This window comes from Xenopus laevis, chromosome 3L, assembly GCF_017654675.1.
Source record: "Xenopus laevis strain J_2021 chromosome 3L, Xenopus_laevis_v10.1, whole genome shotgun sequence".
Classification (NCBI taxonomy): Eukaryota; Metazoa; Chordata; class Amphibia; order Anura; family Pipidae; genus Xenopus; species Xenopus laevis.
In genome coordinates this window covers 2,400,536-2,428,207 of record NC_054375.1, presented here as the reverse complement: position 1 = coordinate 2,428,207, position 27,672 = coordinate 2,400,536, and the positions used below count along the sequence as shown (strand labels likewise).

Genomic DNA, 27,672 nt, shown 5'->3' with positions numbered 1-27,672 from the left:
TCGGTGGTAAGAATAAGCCACTCCTCTATGACCCATGGTACACCCTTGGACAAATTCGGGTCTTTCCACCAACCGAGTGAGTGCCTCACATGAGGGGGTAATATCATGAGATTGTCCAGAGAACTCTCTGTGCCATCCCAAACTCTCAATATTGCTCTCTGAAGCAGCCTCATGTGCAGTCGGGCCCAAGGCACCGCCTCTATAGTTGCTGTCATCGTTCCCAGGGCTGACATAGCCTGCCTGACTGTGACTTCTCTCTGCTGAGAGAGACCTAACAGGGACCTGCACAGGCTGGTCTTCCTCAGCTGAGGAAGGAAGGTACGGCTCTGATCTGAGTCTAGCAGGACCCCTAAAAACTGTTTCCTCCGAGACGGCTTGAGACTGGATTTCTGATAATTGATCTTCCAACCTAAAGTCTCTAGACAGCAAATCGTCTTCTGGAGATGACTGAGAAGAAGACCGCTGGAAGACGCTTTTACTAGCCAGTCGTCCAAATAAGGAACAATCGGAATCCCCTGGGTTCTTAGAAAGGCCACCACCACCACCAAAACTTTGGTGAAAATTCGAGGAGACGAGGACAGACCGAATGGTAGGGCCGCAAACTGATAATGACTCGTCCTGTGCTGATCCTTGATAGCAATCCTCAGAAACTGTTGATGCTCCACCAAAATTGGAATATGGAGGTAAGCGTCCTGAAGGTCGATCGTTGCCATGTAATCTCCTTCTTGCAAAATTGAGACTGCTGATCTGACCCCCTCCATCCTGAAATGGATCTTTTTCATGAAGGTATTGAGATAAACTAAATTGATGATCATCCGGAATTCGCCTGACCGTTTGGGGACCAAAAAAACTGAAGAATAGATTCCTCTTCCCTCCTCTCCTCGAGGAACAGGAACCAAAACGCGGGACTGCCACAAAATCTCGAACTCCCTGAGAAGAAATGTTCTCTTCACAAACTCTCTGGGAACTCTTGTGCAAAGAAAACGAGGTTTTGGGTAAGAGGCCAGCTCGAGCCTGTACCCTTCCTTGATGATGCTTAGGACCCAAGGATCGCTGGTAATCCTTGTCCATTCGTGAAAAAAATAACGTAGTCTTCCCCCCACCGGTCTGGATAATCTGGCGTCAAAACTGATCTGTTTTGGGGGAGCCTTCTGACTTAACTCCTCCTTTCTGGGGCTTACCCGGTCTGCCACGTACGGAACGAAAAAACGTCTTCCTCCTTTCTCTTGAATCCTTATACTGACCTGATGGACGAAAAAAATTCTTTTGGGGAAAAAAACGTCTGTCTTGAGGCAAATACTTTTTTGTTTCTCCCAGCTTAGAAACTAGTGCTTCTAATTCCTTTCCGAACAAAAAAGGACCTTCAAACGGCATGGCACATAGCCTATTCTTCGACGCCAAATCCGCTGCCCAATGTTTCAGCCACACCGCACGTCTACCAGCTACTGCCAGAGCAGAAGACCTAGCTGCCATTCTAATGCTCTCAACTGATGCATCACACAAATAATCGGCCGCTAGTTTAATTATTTCCATGGAAGACCTCAAATCTTCACGAGAGACTCCATCTTCTATGTCTTGATCTAGCTGAGTCAGCCACAGCCTAATGGACCGAATGACACAAGCTGTAGCAACACCTGGCCTAAATCCTGCTGCAGAAGATTCAAAGAGTTTCTTGAAGGCAGCATCCACCTTTCGATCCATAGGATCTCTGAAGCTAGCTCCATCCTCAACCGGAATGGTTGTCTTTTTTGCCAGTCTGGCTACTTCTACATCGACCTTAGGAGAAACATCCCATGCGGCGGCCACTTTATCGTCAAAGGGAATAACGCCTTAAGCTTCTTAGGCAGTGATAATTTCTTTTCTGGTCTCAACCATTCCTTGGAAATGATACTTGAAATAACTTCATGCACAGGAAAAACCCTAGGGGACTTTCTACGACCCAAAACATCAAATCTTGCTTTGAGCGAGGTTTATCCTCATCCTTAAGATCCATAGAAGATCTGACAGCCTTAACCAGATGATCAATATTTTCTACTGAAAATACATAAGCGTCATCCTTAATTTCCTCTTCATCCGAAGAATCCACCAAAACTTCATGTATATCCGGCGCCTCCAACTGGGGAGCATCAGAAGTACTTGCCTGGGGTTGAGGCTGCGCCGCAGCTTTAAACATATCAAAGGTTTGCTGCATATTAGACTTAAACCAGGTCATGAACTGCGACATAGATTCAGGAACTTCCTGATGAAAATTTTCTTTAAAGCAATCTGGACAAATCCTTTTCGGAAAATCCAGAGGAAGCCGGGCCTTGCACAATGCACATCTCTTAGACCTTTCCCCTTCCTGATCTCTAGTTTCCGAACGAGAAGACATGGCTAAAAGAAAAGGAGAAAAGAAAAGAAGAAATTGCCTACAATCACATCAAATAATGCCTGAACCAGAACAGAAATCAAAGCACGCAACGGCCGCAGAGTAGGGAGGCACAGAGAGGCAAAGGAAAATTGGCTTTTAAAACCCCCGCCGGGTCAACACGTGACCCGCAAATGCTAATAGCGCAGAGCAGCAGATAGACGCGGCTATTCAGCGCCGCATAGATAGAGCGCCGCCGGATCGTCACGTGATCCACCTCCAGGAAGTGAAGGATTCACTAGCGCAAGACACAGAAGCGGCTATAATAACAGAAAACAGCCGCACAGATACAGCGCCTGCTGACGCCTTCAAGAGCAGGGAAGCGCCATGAGGTAAATAGGCAGTAAACCCCCAGTCCACAGCCCCAGCTGGAGCCTCTGACCTTAACCCAAAAGTGGGAATTTACACCGTGGACCCGCAGCTGTGGGTAAACGGTAACTAATCCATATAACCCTAAAAAAATATAAACAATAGGAATCCTGCTGACCCCTAACGCACTTACCTGATCCCTAGAGGACAGGAAACAAACACAGGGGAGTATCGGGGGAGGGTGTTTTTATGTTGTTTCCTGTCCCTAGTAGGAGGGCCTATTTCTTTGGTGTGCTGCCTGGGGACCTGAAGAAAATTTTATTAAGCATCACTCGTGTATCCAACATTTCAGCCCACATTGGGGCCTTATCAAGGATATATGTAAAACTATACAAATAAAATACATATATGAATATAAATTAAAATCTATAAAATGATACATATTTAGATTTGTAAAACAGAAAGCTGTTGCACTCAAGTTGCTTTGTGAAAAAATATAAAGATATTTTATTTAGATTTTTAGATTAGATTTTCAGGGACAGTCACAAGCCACAGACACAGCCCCCAATCCACCCAATATCTCACCCACTTTGGGTAAGACCCACCCACTTTGGGGGCTGTGAATCTGGTGTGTCCCAGCCGACGAGGACTCATTTCTGTACAAAACATTGCGTTTCTTCTCTGCAGTTGGGCATTTTTCTAAATCCAAGGAGAATGAGTTCTGCCTATTGGGATCAGTCCCTTCCTTTATTGTCCCCTAGTCTTGCTATAGCTCAGCGCCTCTGATACAGTTTCCTTGGGATGCCTTTTTTCTTCATCTTCGTCAACTTGGAAAATGCCTCATCTAGAGTCTCCTCGTCTGAGCTGTCACTTGATGGGGATTGGCTCCTGGTACTCATAGTCGGCATCACTGCAAGTACAAAGGGTTAAATGTCAGCTGAGAGCCCTCCCCAAACATACCCTGACTGCAAAATACTAAAAGTTCATGCTAATTTCCCCTTTAACCTATTTACAACCAATGAGCGGCCACACTTGCAAAATAAGAAGAGTTTCTGCAATATCTAATGGGGCTTCCTTTCTCTTATTTATGGCTTTCACCCTTTCTGAGGTTCTACAAGCTCTTACCTTAATTCCATGGAGGAGTCCGAGTCCTCATCTTCCTCAGTGTTTTGCGATTTCGTGAACCTCTTACTCCTGCCTCTTTCCTCCAGCCACAGCTCGACCTGCTCCTCATCACTGGAGTCTCTGAGGATTAGAATAAGGGTTAAATGTTGTAGGAAGGAAGAACGAGGCCTAGTAGAAGGGCAAGATGGTGCCAGTAGGACAAGATGGCAGTAACTGGTCTTTAATCTCCACCAAATGATTTTTTATTTTCTACAAACCTTATAATACATAAGACTAGTGTATAAGTAGGGGGGGAATGGGATCATTTGGGGATGGGACCTACAAGACACCGGCACAAGATGGGGAAACAGGTGGGAAAGGGGAGTATTTCAGGCAAAACTTACATCTCCTCATCTGTTGAATCCGAGTTAGGTGAGGGGAGTGAGGCAGAACTTGCAGGCGTTCTCTAGTTTGATGCAGCAGTCTCCGCAGTACAGCCCTAGGGAGAGACGTGGCCTCAGTATGACAATCAATAGGCCAGCCAGACATTTATGGCACTAGATATTACATGAAACACCAGAGTCCAACATGCAGAACTCATACATTTAGTGGGTTGCCCCTAAAAACATGGCTGTGATTATTGCACCCCCAATTGAGATTCTGATAAAAATTGAGAACATTTTGGGCTTAAGAAGTGGCCATGTACTGTACTAGGAACTGGGCTCAACTGAAAGTGATGGGGTACTTACCTCTGCAGTCCCTGGTAATACAGGCTAGAAATTCCAGGCTGTTACTGTCGGTTCTGACTTTGGCACATTCCATGCAGAACTCTTCCCTTTTGCCCATCAGTCTGACCAGACGGTAAAACACAGAGTTTCTGTAAAAATAAAAGGGGAGAATGTTTATCACACTCACACTCTTTCTCTATGAAATGTGGTATATCCAGGCAGGGTATGAATCGATGCTATAGCCGTTTGGCCAGTTTGTAGAGGAAGCTGCTGGGTTGTGGATCCTGGGAACCAGTAACAATGTACTTCATATGATAAGGGGTCCTCTCTGGGCGCTCGCAGATAACTCGTGTTGTACCAGGAAGCAAGATTCCCTTTCCTGGAGAGAAGCAAATGAAATAATCAAATATCTTTTGAACACTATTGGTCCACTATGTGAATGTGAACATTAGAAAGTTTTTTCCTATTCAAGGATGTCACGTGTCTTTTACATGATTAAGATATTAAAGGGCTCTTGGGATTAATACTCCTATAGCCTGAGCCAGGGAGAAGTCTCATACAATTTGGAGTGATAAAGTACAATAAGAATATGAGCAACTAGGGTGAAATTGATGGACTGTAAGATGTCATTTATCAGCTTTAACTAACTATGTGAATGTGTGAGGAATTTTTGCTTCCTAATAAACTTACCACAGTTCACGATATGGGATAATAATAGCAAGAGGGAGCGTTCTCAATCTCGTAAGATACACCCCAATTCGCGGTGGCAAGGCAAAATCCATATAAAAAGTCCTAGAAGAAAAAAGAAGCAGGTTTAATGTCAGGACAATCGATCAAGATGGAGATAGAAAATGGAAGATGGAGACAGTAGGGCAAGATGGAGGCGCAGTAGGCAAGATGGAGAACAGTTAAGGACAAGATGGAGACTTATAGGAAGAGATGAAGACAGTAGGGAAAGATGGAGACAGTAGGGGCTAATATAGAGCAATAGGACTAGATGGAGACAGTGGACAGGATGGAGACTTAGGAGAGATTAGACAGTAGGGAAAGATAGAGACAGTAGGATCAGATGGAGAACAGTAAGGGCAAGATGGAGGACAGTTAGGACATAGTGAAAACAGTAGGTAACAATGGAGACAATAGGCAAGATGGAAGACAGTAAACACAATAATATAATAGAGTTGGCCCCTCCGCAAATGCAAACTTTACTTAACCGTATAATATGTCGCCCATGGAAGTATGGCTTTGGATGGGGTAAACCAAACACTTGGATGTGAGAATCTCTGCACTTGTCCCCTTACCATAGATCCTCAAATGAGGATATTATTTGTTTTAAAGAAGTTCCGGCTGAAGAAATTTGAGCCTGTTACGGTGACGTTGAAGATTAGAGGAGCTATATGGAGGAAAAAAAAACACCAAAATTAATTACCTCTTCACTCTAATATAACACGGCAGCCCCCCTCCCTGTCCATATGTTGAAGAGCAGACCAGTAACCTCTTAACCTGTCAACCCTGTTATATTGCCAGCTGAGCTGTTCATGTGCCTTCCCTATGCAAAAAGTAGGCTCCGAAATCTATCAGATGATGAAGATGGAGCCTATCATGTACGGCACAATCCCCAAGAAAACCCGTCCCAAACATATTCTTCTCAATTGACGTCATCTCAGGGAAACTTAGGGAATGAGAAAGAGACTCATGAGAAAAATGAGGCTGGGACTTAGACAAAGTGGTTTCCTAAATGTAACACAGGCGGCTAATATTGGTTTGTGGTTACTATAAACACTATGGGGTGAGTAAACTTGTGATGATTAGTTAAGTGAGTGGTAGTTATGCCAGTAAGTGGCAGGTACCTTTGTTATTGAGAGCTGGGTATAGTCAGTGGTAGGGGGTCACTAAGCATAGAGGGTCTGTACTAATAAGTGAATGAGCTGGGGGGTGTTACTGAAAAGCAATTGGGACTCACCAGGTGAGGACGTAGAGAGAATTGGCTCCTTTCATGTTCAGGGGTAACAGAGAGGGAGCACGCAGTCTTCACTCTCAGCTCATTCAGCTTCATAAAGTTCTTAGTGGATGTAGATAATTGTCCGTGCGCTTGTCATTGAGCAAGTGTAATTCCTGCGATATAGCGCCGCCTGCAGATCAATGAGAATCCAGATTAGAAATGGGTAATTCTTAAGTAAGCATTATGGGAGAGAGAGTGGGAAGGGGAGCAGGAATAAAAGCTACAATGCCCCCTGTACATATATTATCCCTATACCCCCTACGGACTGGGCAGATACTATGGGAATGGGGTAGACTCAATCAGACCAACAGTAAGAACAGAAGGAATTGGGACTACCGATGAAAGGAGGGTAAAGCAGAAAGAAGGAAGCACAAAAATCTGGCCAGTTTCCAATAACTCGCAGGTAAGGCTCTATCCTGGCGTTTCACACTCGTCCATAATCTGCTCTGCAAGCTTGAATCACGTCGTGGCACTGGTGTTGATAAATCAAAGTCGTGGATTTGACAGTGGATATTAACAGAAAAGTGATCTTGAACTTTGTTAAGGACGGAATCGGCAGCTGTAAGGAAAGTGCAGAAGATTGGAATTTTGCTATAGAACAAGGACTGGAATCCTTAAAATCCACAACAGCAGTGTCCAGAAAGAACTGCCTGTTTAGTAACACCATAGCAACGACAACCACCCACCAATCTGCGTGCACTTACACCTTCTGTCCATCAGTCGACGGACGTGAGTCTGAACAAAGTCGGGGCCCATGCACGGAACTGTGGGAAAAGACGAAGTTGGATTGCAATTAGAATTTGTCATTAATCCAGGAGCAAAGAAACAGACAGAACATGTCCAAGATTGGGTTGAGTTGTAAACTTACCTCCAGCCCAGTGCAACCAGGGGCCGAATGTGTCTATAATGCCCGGCAGACGAAAGCCAAAACAAGCCGGCAACTCCTCCTGTAGCATGTGAAAGAGCAATAGAACCTCTTTGTACTGATTATATTGCCATGAGCTGGTGGATGATGGTGCTTCCTAGCAAAAGTTGGGCTTGAATCTGTGCACAACTAGAATGAAAGATGGAGCTATAATGTTACGGGCCAAATCCAGAGAAGAACTACTGTTAAATTTCTGTTCTCTTGGACGTTCTTCAGGGAATTACTGTAGGATATGAGAGAGATGCATGAGAATGGGAGCGTGGGACGACAAAGTTGGGTTTCTAAATGTAGACTGCTTCGGGTAATTTGGGGTTATAGTGGTTACTATACGAGCTATGGAGTGAGTAGACTAGTGATTAAGTAGTTTAAAAGTGAGTGGGTAGTTTGCCAGTAAGTGGTCGGTACATTCGTTATTGAGAGTTGGGGTACTTAAGTAGATGGTGGGGCTCGCTAAAGGCTAGAGGGTTGTACTATAGAGTGGTGAGTGGGGGTGTTATCTGAAAAGAATTGGGAACTAAGTAACAGGTGAGACGTAGAGCGATTGCTCCTTTATGTCAGGGTAAACAGGAGATGGAGCACAGTTTATCTCACTCATTAGGTTCAATAAAGGTTCTTAGTGATGTAGAAATGTTGATCGTGATGTATGTGAGAGGTAATTCTGGATTACGCGGCCTGAGATCTATGAGAAATCTGATTAGAAACGGGTATATGTTTAAGTAATTATGGGAGGAGAGTGGGAAGGGGGAGAGAAAGGAAAGCAATGCCTGTATTGAATTTAATTCTGCATATTAGTATAATGATATTCACTGGCAGTCATGATTCAGTAGGGGTGCTATAACTGGCGTTCACTTAGTTTAATCGGCTCTGCAGTGATCACGTTGGTGGGTCGACTGGTGTTGATATAAAGTGATGGATGACGTGATATTGAAACAGAAAGTAGTCCTGAACTTGTTGACGGACACTGGGGATCGGCCTTCCGGAAGGAGTAAGGTGAGAATGGGATTTGTTCATGAGAGGAGGCTGGATCTTATAGTTCTCCAATCACAGGGTGCAGAGAGACTGATGCCTTGGGGTTTAGTATGTCATGGTAACGTGCAGCGAACTTTATTCTGCATCACGCCTTTGTATCTTGCATGATTGACGGTGAGTCTGGTGAACAGGAGTTGCGCGTCTAGCGCGAATGTGGAACGACGAAGTTTGGATCATTAGAATTGTCGATAACCAGGAGAAGAATGAGCAGAGAATGTCGGAGAGTTTGGGTGAGTGGTGTGTTTCTAGCTGTCGCAGCAGTGCCTACGGGGGCGGAGTAATGTGTATAAAGGCAGTACAGAAGCAAATCAAGCTGGATTAGTGGTCAATAGTTGTTGGCGTATCGGTAATTTTTGGTAAATTTTTGTCGGAGTGGAGGTTACCGTAATCTCGATTCTTGCAGATAGTTTCCCGGATGTTGTACAGGTATGACCACGCCGCTCTCAAGTCTCGGCCTAGGAAGGACGGGAGGATTAGAAGGCGAGTTTAGTATCAGTATTGATGCCACGCCAGGTACCACAGAGCAACAAGGTATCATTGATTGGGCACACACAACCCGAGGGTTTCTCTACTCACCTATACGTCTCATGCCCTCCTGTAGGGCAGTAAAGAAGCCTTGTGACCAGTTGGAGACATTTTTAAAGTTACCAGCAATGGACTTGATCTTGTCCAAAGCCCCTGGAAAGAGAGAAACGAGTGTGAGACTCACGTGATTGCACTTTATTTCACATACACTGCCATGGGCAAATAGCACTGATCTGTCCATCTTGGTAGACACCCAAATGTGACTGCAGCCCCTGTCTCCATCCACCCAGATTCTGACCAGATCTGCACCTGTAGGGTCACCTTCAAGTGCACAAATGGTAGATCGGGATATTCCTACTTGCTACACCCACCGCTCTTCCGTTACTTACTCATCACAGGCGCTTTCATCCCCTGAACAACTTCTAAGGTCTGATTCACGGCCAACTGCAACCCGCACGAGGTTGCTTCCGACACCCGCTTGTAATTCTCCAGGATATTTCCGGCGGGTCCTTGGATGTCAGTGAAAAGGCCAGTGCAATAATCAGGTTCTTGCCTTGAGCTGGGAGAGATGGAGAATTAATCATTCTTATTATTCCATAGCCTGACTGCCCTTACATTAAAGTTCCTATGCTGATGGTGAGACCTCCTTTCCTCCCCACAAATAAATCACCCATTCCCCCTCTCTTCATGTGGAACCCAAATAGAGTTTCTAAGGCATGGTTCAGCCCATAAATGTCTTAACCCCTCCCATAGACCCAATTTTATAGCCTTAAGCTAAAGCCAAACCCGTGGAACTTACCTGCAAATATCTGTGGTAGTGTTAGGAATACAATTACACGAATCTGCTCAAAAAACGCCATGCCGAGAGATAGGAAAACTCCAATAAAGGCGCTGGCGATGATGCAGATGTCCAGGCTGTAGCTCTTCACAAACAGAGTGAAGAAGGCAAATACTATGGCCAAGAACATGCCTAGAACAAATGAGCCGAAGCATCTCAGGAATTCCTTGCACATACTGTTCTTTCTTCTTCTCATTGGAACTTTCTTTTGGTTCTCTATATCATTGGATTTGAGTTCAACCTTTATTGTGTGATTGTGTTTTCAATGTGATTGATTGTGATTTAGATGAATCTGGGGGAGGGAAGCAGAACATTGTTAAACCTGTGCAATTCCCAAGACTAATGCACCTTGGGGTTAGACCATTAGTTATGATCACCAGGACACAGTGCCATCTAGTTCTTATATCAGTCACCAAAACACACCCCTCAATACACATCTAGATACATTCCTCCATTTACATGTTAGACTTACAGGTCTGCAGTCTTCTAACTAAAACTGGGTTCTGAATGTATTATTAAATGAGAAAAACAATACATTCCTAACTCATATACTTTTATTATTCTCCAAAACCCATTTCTAAATATAATCCCTCGGCAAACCTTTCTTTCCCCATAACAGACAGGTCAGACTTGCAGGCATATAGTTTCCCAGCTAAAATCGCATTCTTTTTCTCAATATATTATATGAAAAAAATCTATTTCTTATATCAAGTGTTAGTCTGCAGTCTTCTAACTAAAACTGGGTTCTGAATGTATTATTAAAAAAACAATACATTCCCAACATATCTCTGTCCAGTGTCGGACTGGGACACTTACGGCCCACCCAAAAACCTTAGACCAGGGGCCCACCATAAAACTTAGACCAGAGACCCACTCTCAGTACTAATATTCTTCATCTCCTCAATCAACCTCTATTCTCCTAGTCTGTTTTCTTTACATACTATAATCAATCATTCCATCTATTTAGCATCTTTGTTCTCATAGAAATAGAGAATTGCCATGAAATAGGCCAAAAGTTTAGCAGCACGAGGGGCCACTGACACCTGGGTCCACTCGGAGTTTTCCTGATATCCCGGTGGGCCAGTCCGACACTGGCTCTGTTAGTGAATCTACCCCTTAGTCTGGTTGGGGTATGGAAGTAATAGTAAAGTTATATAATTATTGTGGAATTATAGAGAAAATGTTTAATGAAACTACATGGTAATGAAGATGTAGTACAAGGCTACATACAGTCAATAAGATTAAAGAACTTACCACATGTTTGTGTGATGATGATGATGGTGATCTTAAAGGAATATTTTTTATTGACAATCACAAGATGATAAGAGACAAGGACAATATGATATATTGGAAGTAGAAGTACACGAAGTTCCTGTCCTTGGGTTTAATCACCTCAAAGAATTATACTTGGGACAACACCTTTACTAACGACTTTACAGTCACCATCTTTGAACAGAGTTTAAGGAACAACAAAGGATTAAGAGACTTTATTTTATGAAATATTACTAAAGATTTGGAATGGAATTTAATTGGAAATGGAAGAATTAGATGTGATATGTTACCTGTGAATTCTTAGAAGTTGAAATGATTGAATTATTATTATAGTTAGATAGGCAATTAACTTGATTGTGATGGATTAAGAATTCTCCAGCATTGAGTTTTTTTTCAATTCTGCTGGTCAAGAAGGAGTTCTTGGTTTTGAAGATGGTTTTAGCCCCTCTTCAAAGCAAAGTAGTTACAATACGGTTATTTGCATATAGGATGAGTTTAGTGATACGTTAAAGTTAATTTGGTCATTAGTATGGCCTTGTTAGAGGATAAGTAAACCTTAAAAAAGGGAGCTTTTTCTAATTGTAATTAACATTATTGGTGTTGTAACAAAATTCATGATGTTGGCAGTTGATAAAAACGTGAATCTGTGAGAGTTAACGGCTCCACTTCTCAAGTCCCTCGTCCCTCTCCAGCACTTGGTTCTGTTGGAGCAGGATTGACCCCGTACCGACCGTGTGTAGGGTTGGAATTAGGGGATCCCGATTCCAGCTAGGGTCCCCCTCCCCATGTGTTTAAATCTAATGTGTGGCTCCAAAAGCCTTTCAATGTACCAGTGTGAGTAGATACACAACCCTGTATGTATAGACACCCTCTTGTTTCTACTTGCACTGGGCCCCCAAGGGCCCCTCTAAGTTCTAGACCCAAATGAATATGTGTGTGTGTTGTTTCCTCTCCCCGTTCATGTTATGGATTTACTGTAAAATCTTCAGGCAGCAAGAGGCAGATATACAGATACAGTAAACAGACCTGATATACACTCATTTATATACAATAATCAGGTGTTATATACAGTAACCAGGCCTTATATACAGTACAGCCCACTCATGCCCCTCCTGTCATATTTAAGGAATTCTGAGCAAATGTTGGAGCCTGTGGCCCCATCCTGAGTCCCTGAGGATCCAGTGAAGAGGGAGGGAGAGGTCATTACTGGGGATCAATAGATTATAGAGTGCAGGATAGGACAATGCAGGAGGCCATTTATGCCAAACGGGGAACAACCATCCCTGAACAGACGAGCAGTCGGGGACACGTCTTGTCAGCAATGTACAGTTCCGCTTGTACAACGCTTCAGTATATTCCCCCAACATGTCACACAAGCACAAAATGGCCCTACGACTCTGTCACAATCACAATAAATCCACAGGACAGTCGTCATTTTTTGTTAAAACAATTTTTTTTTTGCTTTTTATATAAAAATATATATCTTTAATTTAATATATGTCAAAAATATATATGAAATGTATTTTTTACATTGATATAAAAATGTATATATGACATTAAAATAATATAAAAAATAAATACATTAATAAAAATTTATTTTAAACTGTATATCTACAAAAGTAACTATATATAAATATGTCCACATCTTGTAAAAAATAATATAAATATATGTATAAAAAAAAATATATATATATATAAAGCCTTCAAAATGGATCCGCATCACTCGTGTATCCAACATTTCAGCCCACATTGGGGCCTTTATCAAGGATATATATAAAACTATACAAATAAAATAATATAAATATATAAATTAAAATCTAAAATGATACATATTTAGATTTGTTAAAACAGAAAAGCTGTTCAAGTTGCTTTGTGAAAAAATAAAAGATATTTTATTTAGATTTTAAGAATAGATTTTCAGGGACAAAGTCACCAGACACAGCCCCCAATCCACCCAATATCTCACCCACTTTGGGTAAGACCCACCCACTTTGGGGGCTGTGAATCTGGTGTGTCCCAGCCGACGAGGACTCATTTCTGTACAAAACATTGCGTTTCTTCTCTGCAGTTGGGCATTTTTCTAAATCCAAGGAGAATGAGTTCTGCCCATTGGGATCAGTCCCTTCCTTTATTGTCCCTAGTCTTGCTATAGCTCAGCGCCTCTGATACAATTTCCTTGGGATGCCTTTTTTTCTTCATCTTCGTCAACTTGGAAAATGCCTCATCTAGAGTCTCCTCGTCTGAGCTGTCACTTGATGGGGATTGCTCCTGGTACTCATAGTCGGCATCACTGCAAGTACAAAGGGTTAAATGTCAGCTGAGAGCCCTCCCCAAACATACCCTGACTGCAAAATACTAAAAGTTCATGCTAATTTCCCCTTTTAACCTATTACAACCAATGAGCGGCCACACTTGCAAAATAAGAAGAGTTCTGCAATATCTAATGGGGCTTCCTTTCTCTTATTTATGGCTTTCACCCTTCTGAGGTTCTACAAGCTCTTACCTTAATTCCATGGAGGAGTCCGAGTCCTCATCTTCCTCAGTGAATTGCACTTTCCTGAACCTCTTACTCCTGCCTCTTTCCTCCAGCCACAGCTCGACCTGCTCCTCATCACTGAGTCTCTGAGGATTAGAATAAGGGTTAAATGTTGTAGGAAGGAAGAACGAGGCCTAGTAGAAGGGCAAAGATGGTGACCAGTAAGGACAAAGATGACAATGACCTGGCACAAGATGACATATTTCAGGCAAAACTTACATCTCATCACCAGAACTGAGTTTTTCTTTATCAGTATGACAATCTAGGCCAGCCAGACATTCATCTACATGAAATACCAGAGTCCAACATGCAGAACTCATACATTTAGTGGGTTGCCCCTAAAAACATGGCTGTGATTATTGCACCCCCAATTGAGATTCTGATAAAAATTGAGAACATTTTGGGCTTAAGAAGTGGCCATGTACTGTACTAGGAACTGGGCTCAACTGAAAGTGATGGGGTACTTACCTCTGCAGTCCCTGGTAATACAGGCTAGAAATTCCAGGCTGTTACTGTCGGTTCTGACTTTGGCACATTCCATGCAGAACTCTTCCCTTTTGCCCATCAGTCTGACCAGACGGTAAAACACAGAGTTTCTGTAAAAAATAAGGGGAGAATGTTTATCACACTCACACTCTTTCTCTATGAAATGTGTATATCCAGGCAGGGTATGAATCGATTGCTATACCGTTTGGCCAGCTTGTAGAGGAAGCTGCTGGGTTGTGGATCCTGGGAAGCAGTAACAATGTACTTCATATGATAAGGGGTCCTCTCTGGGCGCTCGCAGATAATCGTGTTGTACAGGAAGCAGATCCTTTCCTGGAGAGAAAGCAAATGAAATATCAAATATACTTTGAACACTATTGGTCCCTATGTGAATGTGAACATTAGAAAGTATTCCTATTCAAGGATGTCACGTGTCTTTTACATGATTAAGATATTAAAGGGCTTTTGGGATTAATACTCCTATAGCCTGAGCCAGGGAGAAGTCTCAATACAATTTGGAGTAATAAAGTTAAATAAGAATATGAGCAACTAGGGTGAAATTGAATGGACTGTAGATGTCATTTATCAGCTTTAACTACTATGTGAATGTGTGAGGAGTTTTGCTTCCTACAAACTTACCAGTTCACGATATGGATAATAATAGGCACAGAGGGAGCGTCTCAATCTCGTAAGATACACCCCAATCGCGGTGGCCAAAAAGGCAAATCCATATAAAAGTCCTAGGAGAAAAAAGAGCAGGTTTAATTCAGGACTGTCGAACAAGATGGAGATAGAATGGAAAGATGAAGACAGTAGGGCAAGATGGAGGCAGTAGGGCAAGATGGAGACAGTAGGGCAAGATGGAGACAGTAGGACAAGATGGAGACAGTAGGACAAGATGGAGACAGTAGGCAATAGCAAGTAGGGCAATATGGAGACAGTAGGACAAGATGGAGACAGTAGGACAAGATGGAGACAGTAGGACAGGATGGAGACAATAGGAGAAGATGGAGACAGTATGGCAAGATGGAGACAGTAGGGCAAGATGGAGACAGTAGGGCAAGATGGAGACAGTACAAGGGGAGGCCCAGTTGCCATCCAACTGCAAACTTTACTTACCGATAATTATGTAGCCCCGGAAGTCCGGCTTTGATGGGGTAACCAAACACTTGGATGTGAGAATCTGCACTTGTCCCTTACCATATCCTCAAATGAGGATATTATTTGTTTAAAGAAGTCGCTGAAGAAATTTGAGCCTGTTACGGTGACGTTGAAGATTAGAGGAGCTAATGGAGGAAAAATACACCAAAATTATTACCTCTCACTCTATATTACAGGCAGCCCCCTCCCTGTCCAATGTGAAAGAGCAGACCAATAACCCTCTTACCTGTCACCGTTATATTGCCACTGAGCTGTTCATGTGCCTTCCCTAGCGCTCCGAAATCTATCAAGATGATGAAGATGGAGCCTATCATGTACGGCACAATCCCCAAAGAAACCGGTCAACATATTCTTCTCAATTGACGTCATCTTCAGGGAAACTGTAGGAATGAGAGAGACTCATGAGAAAATGGAGGCTGGGACAGACAAAGTGGGTTTCCTAAATGTAATACAGTCGGCTAATATTGGTTTGTGGTTACTATAAAGACTATGGGGTGAGTAAACTTGTGATTAAGTAGTTAAGTGAGTGGTAGTTATAGCCAGTAAGTGGCAGGTACCTTTGTTATTGAGAGTTGGGTGATTATAGTGTGTAGTGGGGGTCACTAAGCATAGAGGGCTCTGTACTATAGTGAATGAGTGGGGGGGTGTTACTGAAGAGAATTGGGACTCACCAGGTGAGACGTAGAGAGATTGCTCCTTCATGTTCAGGGGTAACAGAGAGGGAGCACCAGTCTTCACTCTCAGCTCATTCAGCTTCATAAAGTTCTTAGTGATGTAGAAATTGTCGTGCTTGTCATTGAGCAGGTAATTCCTGCGATATAGCGCCGCCCTGCAGATCAATGAGAAATCCGATTAGAATGGGTAATTCCTTAAGTAACATTATGGGAGAGAGAGTGGGAAGGGGAGCAGGAATGAAAGCTACAATGCCCACTGTACATATATATCCCATACTCACTATCCCCCCCTACAGGACTGGGCAGATACTACGGGAAATGGGGTCAGAACTCAATCAGAACCAACAGTAAGAACAGAGGAATTGGACCTACCGAATGAAGGAGTAAAGGCAGAAGAAGAGCACAAAATACTGGGCCAGTCCAATAATCTCCAGGTAAGGCTCTATACTGGCGTTCACCTCGTCCATAATCTGCTCTGCCACGTTGATCACGTCGGTGGCGCTGGCGTTGATATCAAAGTCGTGGATGACAGTGATATTAAACAGAAAGTGATCCTTGAACTTGTTAAGGACGGAATCGGCAGCTGTAAGGAAAGTGCAGAGATTGGAATTTTGCTATAGAACAAGGGCTGGATCCTTAAATCCCACACACAGTGTCCAGAAAGACTTGCCTGCTTAGTAACCCATAGCAACCAACCCACCCACCAAATCTGCGTCACTCACCTTTGTCCATCAGTCGACTGACGTGAGTCTGAACAAAGTCGGGGCCCATGCACGGAACTGTGGGAAAGACGAAGTTGGATTCATTAGAATTTGTCATTAATCCAGGAGAAAGAACTAGAGCAGAACATGTCAGATTGGGGTGAGTTGTAACTTACCTCCAGCCAGTGCACACAGGGGCCGAAATGTGTCTATAATGCCGCAGACGAAGCCAAACAAGCCGGCATTATCGGTACAAGTCTGCTTGGCCGTATCGAATTGCTGGTAACATTTCTTGCTCGGGTTCCCTAACTCCTCATTGCAGATAGTTCCCATGTTGTACAGGTATGACCACGCCGCTCTCAAGTCTCGGCCTGGGAAGGACAGGAGGATTAGAAGGCGAGTTTAGTATCAGTATTGATGCCACGCCAGGTACCACGGAGTAACAAGGTATCACTGACTGGGCAACACAACCCGAGGGTTTCTCTACTCACCTATACGTCTCACGCCCTCCTGTAGGGCAATAAAGAAGCCTTGCGACCGCTTGGAGACATTTTTAAAGTTACCAGCAATGGACTTGATCTTGTCCAAAGCCCCTGGAAAGAGAGAGACGAGTGTGAGACTCACGTCATTGCACTTTATTTCACATACAACCCACCCAGATTCTGACCAGATCTGCACCTGTAGGGTCACCCTTCAAGCGCCCAAAAGGTAGATCGGGATATTCCTACTTGCTACACCCACCGCTCTTCCGTTACTTACTCATCACAGGCGCTTTCATCTCCTCAACAACTTCTAAGGTCTGATTCACGGCCAACTGCAACCCGCACGAGGTTGCTTCCGACACCCGCTTGTAATTCTCCAGGATATTTCCGGCGGGTCCTTGGATGGTCAGTGAAAAGGCCAGTGCAATAATCAGGTTCTTGCCTTGAGCTGGGAGAGATGGAGAATTAATCATTATTCTTATTCTCATTATTCCATAGCCTGACTGCCCCTACATTAAAGTTTCTATGCTGATGGTGAGACCTCCTTTCCTCCCCACAAATAAAATCAAACATTCCCCCCTTCTTCATGGGGGAACCCAAATAGAGTTTCCAAGGCTGGTTCAGACCAGAAACTGTCTCCCCCCTCCCCCTACCCAATTAATCCTTAAAGTCTAAACCCGGAACTTACCTGCAAAAAATCTGCGGCAGTGTTAGGAATACGATTACTCGAATCTGCTCAGAAAACGCCATGCCGAGATAGGAAAACTCCAATAAAGCGCTGGCGATGATGCAGATATGTCCAGGGCTGTAGCTCTTCACAAACAGAGTGAAGAAGGCAAATACTATGCCAGAACAATGCCTAGAACAAATGAGCCGAAGCATCTCAGGAATTCCTTGCACATACTGTTCTTTCTTTATTGCTCATTGGAACTTTCTTCTTGCTTCTCTAGATCATCATATGTGATGTTTAACCTTCATGTGTTGATTGTGGTTTGATGCATGATTTGATTCTGATTGATTTGATTGATGTGATTGATTTCTGATTTAGATGAATCTGGGGGAGGAAAGCAGAACATTCTTAACCTGTACAATTAATTCCCAAGACTAATGACCTTGGGGTTAGACCATTAGTTACACTAACACAAAACACTAACTCATAGTTACTTTTATTATTCTCAAAACCAATTCTAAATATAATCCCTCAGCAAACCTCTCCTTCCGTAACCTACACAGACAGGGATCTTTGCAGGCCTATAGTTTCCCATAAATTTGCATTATTTATCTATCTATCTAAATCTATTTATCTATCTAAATCTATTTATCTATCTCTATCTATATATATTTATTTATTGAAAAATCGATTTCTGTATATTTAAGTGTTTGTTTATTGGACAGCTATAAGTAAAATGAAAAGAGTTTCTCTATTTACTCGTTAAAGATGTTGAATAATAAATAATATGAACTTAGTATTGAGCAGTCTCTAGGAGCTCTGTCCATAATAGCTAATCACAACTAAATGAAATGAGTTCAGCTGTGATACTAGATAAACAGATGGGTCATTTATGACATCACTATGCCCCGCCCACATCATGAAAGGCTTTCTTCTGTTAGTCATTATGACATCACAGTGACCTAAAGTTACCTTGCCTCTGATTGGTAAATGGCTAAATCCACGGCTAATAAACTTTACTAATATATAATATGTATGAAATAATTAAAGGGGAATTAAGACACTGCCAGCCTCCAAACTACCCCATCACCTGTCCATTTATAGCCCAAGTCCATCTGTCTGATAAGCTCCATCCCATAATACTAACTATGACATCATCCACCAAAACTCTATTTCTAAATACAATCCCCCAACCAACCTCCCCCAATATCCTTATCGTGCTGCTGCAATTTCACAGCCCCAACTGAATTCCCCAGTTCCGTTAATTTCAAGCTTTATACTTACAAAGATGTAGAATTCAGTTGGTTGATTAGTACAAAACAGACACAACAGTTCTGCTCGGTAGCTAATCTCCAACAACTGATAGTGGCTGCACTGGTGTTGCTGCTATATATATAGCTGGGGTCATTATGACATCACATGAGGGAAGACTGACATTGTGATGTCATAATGACATCACAATGAATGAGGGAAGACTGACATTGTGATGTCATAATGACATCACAATGAGGGAAGACTGACATTGTGATGTCATAATGGCTGTCTATAGAATGGATGGAAAGATTCAACTTTTGTTACTGGCCATCATCCACCAAAAATCACAGTTTTATTTTTTATGCGGATCCCTTTTAAAGAACAGTTTATATCAAAGGTCAAAAGGTTTAAAATATCAAGGGTCATAGCGGATGATAAAGAGAAAGCCCAGAACTATACAATCCATGGCATGTAAATGATTAAGCCTTTCTTGTACCTGGTAATCTAGTTGCTAAGGCCTGCCACTGACCACAGCAACAGGGAGTGGATTCACTAAGTACTGGTTATATATAGATGAACTTGCCCCCTGACCATGCCAGTGACAGACTAGAACATACACGAGGTGGAGATATATGAAACCTGCCAATATGGTTTCGGGAATGTGCACTGCTACAATTCTGAGCGCACCCATACAAATATGAACAATCTCCCTATACAGATCCCAATGGCTGCAGCACACGAATTGATACAGTTATACTATTACTCTTTCCTGTTATTCACCATTACCAGTAACCCAAGATGAATCATCAAAAACACGACAATCTTTCTTTACTTGCAAAGCATATTGCTGCAATCAGTTAATGAAGGCCAAAAGCAACAACATATAATTACTAGTTTAATTCCAACACAAGTACACAATATATTATTTGCCTCATTGTAATCATAGTCTAGTATATTCCTCTGACCCTATTATGTATACAGAACTGAGATTCAAGCTGAGAGTTTCAGCCTAACAACAGTGCCTAAAACAAGCTAAAAGTAAGTTCAAAGTATAAAAATATTCCTTACTGTTATTAAGGCAGCATAAATCATTTTTCTCTCCAGTGTTTTAATGTTTGTGGGTACAAAACACGCCAGCAAAAAAAGCGCATTATTTACACAAGTGGTTAATTTTGGTGTCTGTCTATGTTAATTGTTAGCCTGCGAATATAAAATCTTGCATTCGTGAGAAAAATGGTGGTTTCAGCGTGTCGGGGATTCTTACTTGCAGTACATGCGTATGTGCAAATTGTTGGTGGCGCAGCATTGTATAGGCATGGGATCCGTTATCCAGAATGTTTCCAATTACAGAAAGCCCGTCTCCCATAGACTCCATTATAATCAAATAATCCAAATATTTAAAATGATTTTTTTTCTCTATAATAATAAAACAGTCGCTTGTACTTGATCCCAACTAAGATATAATTAATCCTTATTGGAGGCAAAACCAGCCTATTGGGTTTATTTCATGTTTTATATGATTTCTAGTAGACTTAAGGTATGATGATCCAAATTACAGAAAGATCCATTATCCAGAAAACCCCAGGTCCCGAGCATTCTGGATAACAGGTCCCATACCTGTACTTGATCCCAACTAAGATATAATTAATCCTGATTGGAAGCAAAAACAGCCTATTGGGTTTATTTCATGTTTATATGATTTTCTAGTATACTTAAGGTATGAAGATCCAAATTATAGTAAGATCCGTTATCCAGAAAACCCCAGTTCCTGAGCATTCTGGATAACAGGTCCCATACCTGTAATAAAACAGTCGCTTGTACTTGATCCCAACTAAGATACAATTAATCCTTATTGGAAGCAAAACCAGCCTATTGGCTTTATTTCATGTTTATATGATTTTCTAGTAGACTTAAAGTTTGAAAATCCAAATTACAGAAAGATCCGTTATCTGGAAATTCCAGAATTCTCTTCTTTCCGTGCAAAATGGCCCCTTACCAGCCCAAAGCAACCACAGTCCTTGTGCCTCCATAGAGTATTGAATCACAACATTCAGTACAGATATAAAGTTCACTTTGCGAAAGATTCAGGCAAATACCCAACCGAACCCGACTTCAAATTTGAATATGCAAATTAGGGGTGGGAAAGGGAAACATTTTTACTTCCTTGTTTTGTGACAAAAAGTCACGCATTACCCCTCTCCGTCCCAAATTTGCATATGCATATTAGGATTCAGATTCGGCCGGCCAGAAGGATTCGGGCGAATCCGAATCCTGCTGAAAAAGGCCGAATCCTGGATTTGCTGCATCCCTAATTGTTATTGTTACTTTTTATTCCTCCTCTTTCTATTCAGGCCTCTCCTATTCATATTCCGGTCTCTTATTCACATCAATGCATGGTTGCTAGGGGAATTTGGACCCTAGCAACCAGATGGCTGAAAATGCAAATTGAAGAGCTGCTGAATTAAAAAGCTAAATAACTCAAAAACCTTAAAAATGAAAACCAATTGCAATGTATCCCTCTCTACATCACAGTAAACATTATCTCAAAGCTGAACAACCCCTTTAAGGGCTGAGACGCATACTCAGATTCGGGGAGATTTAGTCGCCCCCAAGGACAAAATCGCCTCTCTTTCAGGGCGACAAATCTCCCCAAACTGCCTCCCACTGGTGAGATGGCAATCGGTGCGCTATGTTTTCCGAAGTCGTCTCACGAGGAAACTTTGGGCGTCTTCGTAAAACAAAATCGATCCGAAAGAGCTGATGAAATCGTCATTAAAACCTTTTGCATGGAAAGCAGAGGACTCTGACATTTCTGGGAGACACTTCATTTCACCCACCAATCCCTGATGTGGAGCACAGGCTGTGGCGCTGCTCTATTGCAGCTCTATAGGGAAACACTTGCTGTCTGCTACTAGTGGTGACAAGTGGTATTGCACTTTATAATCTATTTCTCCTCTGCATTAACATTAGAAGTAACAATCCCCACCCCGTAGTTTTATACAGCTGGGAGATCTTTATGACTGACACGCAGATATTAATAACAACATCAGCTCCTTATAGAAGGAAATACAACATTTCAGCAGGTACATAAATCTCTTATCTTGATCCATCCACGTGGGGGTCATTTCATCTTCCTCGGACTCTTGTGAGCTGTAATAGTATAATAAAGAGAGAGCGTATTGTGTGTTTTTACTTATATATATATATATGAAATGATCTCCTTCTTTTTGGCACCGGTGATTTATGGCAGAGACAAAGTTAACTCATTCCTGCTCTTCCCACGCGGCTATAGAAGTAATGGCGACCGTTCACCCGTCGGCTGATCTCTGCGGAAAAAATCTCGAAACTGCGCCAGTCGGATTAGAATTCGTTCTCTTAACGGCGGGAGGTGGTAACTGGGGTCCAAGACGTTGGTTTTCCTTCGCTCTCTGTCTCTTATCCACAACAAGTACGGGGTCGGAGGGAAGGGCGTCTTCTCTCGCTCCCGATACAGCTGGGTGGCCACTCCACTGACATACAGGACTACCCATAATGCAATCATGATAAAGTCTGAAAATAAAAGGATGTGTTTGTTCATATGACAGTTGCACTGAATGTTCCAATATCTTCTATGACTTGATTTCTGCAACTCATCTCATATTATATCCTCATACTGTACTGTCTATGGGAATCAATATGGCACCTCCTCCTCCCATATGTATAAATACAAATATACAGAGAAGGAATGTTCTGGGCACACAATAAGCTATACCCTCATACTGTACTGTCTAAGGGAATCAATATGGCACCTCCTCCTCTCATATGTATAAATACAAATATACAGAGAAGGAATGTTCTGGGCACACAATAAGCTATACCCTCATACTGTACTGTCTAAGGGAATCAATATGGCACCTCCTCCTCCCATATGTATAAATACAAATATACAGAGAAGGAATGTTCTGGGCACACAATAAGCTATACCCTCATACTGTACTGACTAAGGGAAACAATATATAATTATATATAAAATAAATATATTTACATTAGAGCAGATCATCCAGTGGGCACTTACCATTGGTCTGGAAGGGAACACTGGTGTAGACACTACTGAATTCTTGGTTTACCGCCCTCTTTACAATGTTTAAGGTGATGTAGGTGAGGCTCGTGAACACATAACTGTCTACGGCCAAAACCAGAGTGTAGGAGCCAACCACTGAGCAGGTGAATATATTGAGCTAGGTGAAAAACAGCAGCGTAAGGTTAGTTAGTGACTCCCTCACCAGAGCATATGAGAGACCTATGTAATGACTGTTTAATCCGTATGGTCACTGCAAGTGCACAGGGGAAAAATCACCTTGTAACATAGTAAGTTAGCTGGAAAAAAGACCCCATTTGAAGCCTCTCCAATTTGCCTCAGAGGGGGGAAAAAAATTCTTTCCTGATTTCAAGATGGAATCGGACCAGTCCCTGGATCAACTTATAACATAGTAACATAGTACGTTAGGTGGAAAAAAAGACACGCGTCCATCAATTTCAACCTTAAGTCTATATATAACCTGCCTAACTGCCAGTTGATCCAGAGGAAGGCGAAAAACCCTCCTGAACCCTCTCCAATTTGCCTCAGAGGGGGACAATTTCCATCCTGACTCCAAAATACAATGGGACCAGTCCCTGGATCAACTTGTAACACAGTAAGTTGGGTTGAAAAAAGACACACGTCCATCAAGTTCAACCTTAAGTCTATATATAAGCTGCCTGTCAGTTGATCCAGAGGAAGGCAAAAAAACCCATTTGAAGCCTCAAATGTAATTATATTTGTTCTACTTTGTTGAGAAAGCTGCTATTCATAGCAAAGTCTGACAAGAGAGTGAACTACAGGCCTGTTTCCATTACACAAGGTCAGGGCAGGGCAAATATTCCTGTAAATATTCCTCTGTTTGGGGTCACTCTCGCCCGATGCTATATTTATAAACAGTAAGTTTAGCACTGGAAGAAACAGATGAAATACTCACAGTTTTAGCAGAGACGAGAAAGGCCACCGGCACCACCAATGAAATACAGGCAAAGGTGAGCCAAAACACTGTGTCATCATGAAAAGTCCCATAATCCCCTGGAAGAACGAGAAGCAACATGCAGTGAGAACCATGTTATATAAAGGCATTCGTCTAATATCTTGATTTATGGAGGGCGGGTGGAAACGATTTCTCCTTTAGATCCTCCAGTCTGACACGGTCACTTACCAATGGGTGTAAAGAAGACAATGGAAGCCGTCAGGAACCCGAGAACCAGGCCCACAAGCAGCAGACAGACATGAGGACAGCCAAATCTCCACCAGAATCCCACAAAGAGGAGGCCACCGATGATACCCGAGGCTGATGTTACTCCCAAGAGGCCTGTGGGGAGAAAGAATTCAATTGAAGCACTTCTATATGTTACTGGAAACTAGGGATGCACCGAATACAGGATTCAGTAAGGGATTCGGCCTTTATCAGCAGGATTCTTGAAATCTGGCCAAACCGAATCCAAATTTGCATAGGTAAATTGGGGGCGGGGAGGAAAATCACGTGACTTCTCCTCACAAAACAAAAGAGCGAAAAAAAGTTTACACTTTTTCCCTTTCCCGCCCCTAATTTGCATATGTAAATCAGGATTCGGCCGAATCTTTCACAAAGGATTCGGCCAAATCCCAAATTGTGGATTCTGTGCATCCCTACTGGAAACTCAAATAATTTAATATGTAAGGGATCTGTGATACAATATAAAATGAGTGGTCTCCAGGAACAACCCCATTCTGTTTCTCATTCAATTTGGGGTTACCTGTAAGAGTGAGACGACCGATACCTCCCAGCGCTAACACTGATTGGTGGTTTTTCAAAAACGAAAGACAGGCGGTTTCCATCCTTGTACAGGAGAAGTATTGGGTCTTTTGGGAACATTTCAGTGTAAAAAATAAAAACTGAGTAAATAAATAGGCTGTACAAAATAAATAATGTTTCTAATATAGTTAGTTAGCCATAAATGTATAAAGAATGGAGTGAGTGGATGTGTAACATAATAGCCAGAACACTACTTCCTGCTTTTCAGCTCTCTAACTCTGAGTTAGTCAGTGACTATAAGGGAGGCCACATGGGACATAACTGTTCAGTGAGTTTGTAATTGATCCTCAGCATTCAGCTCAGATTCAAAAGCAACAGTTATGTCCCATGTGACCTCCCCTTGAGTCACTGATGCCTGGTAACCAATCAGTGGAAAGCAAGAGAGCTGCAAAGCAGGAAGTAGTGTTCTGGCTATTATGTTACACATCCAGTCACTCCAGCCTTTATACATTACATTTTTGCCTAACTAACTATATTAGAAACATTATTTATTTTGCACAGACTATTTATTTACCCAGTTTTATTTTTATACTGAACTGTTCCTTTAAGGTGACCTTATATGGGACATACAGCTGCTGCCAACTCATCCCCTTATGTGCCTGGAGATCCAGATCCAGTATCTGTCAGGCAGGTTTAAAAGTGCCATCAGTTGGGCTGTGGATACAGAATTTCAAAATATGTCAACATGGGCCCCTATAAAGATCCCACTCTTGGTCTGGGGGCCAAACAGATCAGCCCAACTGAGCCAACCACATGGGAAGCCTAATTGTGCAAAAATAATGTGGGGAATTGACAAAAGTGATGATATTGAGACAAAATAAAAACCTCCACTTTTGTGAATTTAGATTTTGTCTTTTGCACGACATTTTAAAGACATTTTTTTTCTGAATTTGTCTTTATCTCTTACTACTCTTGTCAGTCAGACATCAAATTGGAATTTTTGGGGGGGGGCTTTATTTTAAAAAATTAAAATCATTTTTTTCAGTATAACCCGGGCTTTCTAAATCTGCGACATGTTTGTGTGTAAAACATGTCACAAGATAATATAGGGAGCTAATCTATCAGAAATAGTGATGGGTGAATAAATCCGCCTGGTGCAGGATATTTCCACGTTTCGCCGATGGCGAATACATTTACGAAACTCCCGCAGAAACGGGAGAAATTCGCCCATCACTAATCAGAAATAGTTTTTATTATCTTAGGTCAAGTGTCTAATTGCTGCCAAAACTAAAAAAAACATGCCTGGAAGGCTTTACTTTTCCTTCACTCAAATGGGAAAATTTAAATTCGAATTTTCGAGTCTTTTTTTTTACGGCCAAATTCGAGTACAGGTATAGGATCCCTTATCCGGAAACCCGATATCCAGAAAGCTCCGAATTAAGGAATGGCTGTCTCCCATAGACTCCATTTATTCAAATAATCCAAATTTTTAAAAATGATTTCCTTTTTTGTGTGTAATAACAGTCGCTTGTACTTGATCCCAACTAAGATATAATTAATCCTTATTGGAAGCAAAACCAGACTTTTATTTGTTTTATATGATTTTCTAGTAGACTTAAGGCATGAAGATCCAAAACAGCTAGATCCATTATCCGGAAAACCCGTCCCGAGCATTCTGGATAAAAGGTCCCATAGCTGTACTTGATCCCGACTAAGATATAATTAATGCTTATTGGAGGCAAAACCAGCCTATTGGGTTTTTTAAAATGTATACGATTTTCTAGTAGCCTTAAGGTATGAAGATCAAAATTATGAAAAGATCCATTATCCGGAAAGCCCCAGGTCCCAAGCATTCTGGATAACAGGTCCCATACCTGTACCTTGTACTTGATCCCAACTAAGATATAATTAATCCTTATTGGAACCAAAACCAGCCTATTGGCTTTATTTAATGTTTAAATGATTTCTAGTAGACTAAAGCCATGAAGACCCAAATTACGGAAAGATCCGTTATCCGGAAAACCCCAGGTCCCGAGCATTCTGGATAACAGGTCCCATACCTGTATTTTTAAAATTCTCATAAACTCGAAATTTGACCAATCAAAATGTATTTCGATTCGCAATTGGACCCTTGATAAATCTGCCCCTTAGTGTATGGCTAGATTAAAGCTGAACATAGATCCTCCATTCATACGATCGGATCTTTGCGTCTATGGCCAGCTTTAGTCCTTGGGACCCCTGATGGGCTATTTACATCACAGAGAAGGCAACAATTTGCCCATGGCTTCAGTTATCTGTAACTCACCGTCGTATCCCATGACAGTCACTCTGGTGAGGAGGATAAAGATCAAGAACCCGACGATGATGAATCCCATGAAAAAGAATTCTGGAATGAAATACAAATACATTATCTGCTTCCACTTCCTTACTTTTTTTATATCTCTCTTAAAGGAAAACTAAACCGTAACCAAAGTAGTAGCTAGAAATGTTGTATTTTGTGCTTCTGTACCAGCCCAAGGCAACCACAGCCCTTTAGCAGTAAAGATCTGTGTCTCCAAAGATGCCCCAGTAGCTCCCCATCTTCTTTTCTGCTGATTCACTGATTCACATGCTCTGTGCTGCTGTCACTTACTGAGCTTAGGGAGCCACTCACAATATACAGTACACATAGAATAGAAATGTCACAATATAAGGCTGATTAGTAATTAATACACATAATTACTACATGGCAGCACAGAAACCAGTGCAATTAGCATCAGAATTGAATAATC

At 42.1% G+C, this 27,672-nt stretch overlaps 1 protein-coding gene and 1 pseudogene across 1 annotated transcript in view; both read right to left on the bottom strand.

The window, feature by feature from the left end:
• Positions 1-13,965: 13,965 nt before the first annotated feature.
• LOC121401121 lies at positions 13,966-17,652 on the bottom strand (annotated as a pseudogene).
• Positions 17,653-22,040: 4,388 nt separating this feature from the next.
• The window catches only part of LOC121401120 (transmembrane 7 superfamily member 3-like), a 29,808-nt gene continuing 24,176 nt past the window's right edge, over positions 22,041-27,672 (bottom strand). The window contains exons 10-14 of the mRNA XM_041585474.1: positions 27,207-27,287; positions 24,326-24,478; positions 24,098-24,195; positions 23,158-23,320; positions 22,041-22,652 (exon numbers count right to left, since the gene is read on the bottom strand). Coding sequence (XP_041441408.1) covers positions 22,390-22,652; positions 23,158-23,320; positions 24,098-24,195; positions 24,326-24,478; positions 27,207-27,287 — 758 coding nt within the window. The 3' untranslated portion in view covers positions 22,041-22,389. The remainder of the gene's footprint in view (positions 22,653-23,157; positions 23,321-24,097; positions 24,196-24,325; positions 24,479-27,206; positions 27,288-27,672) is intronic.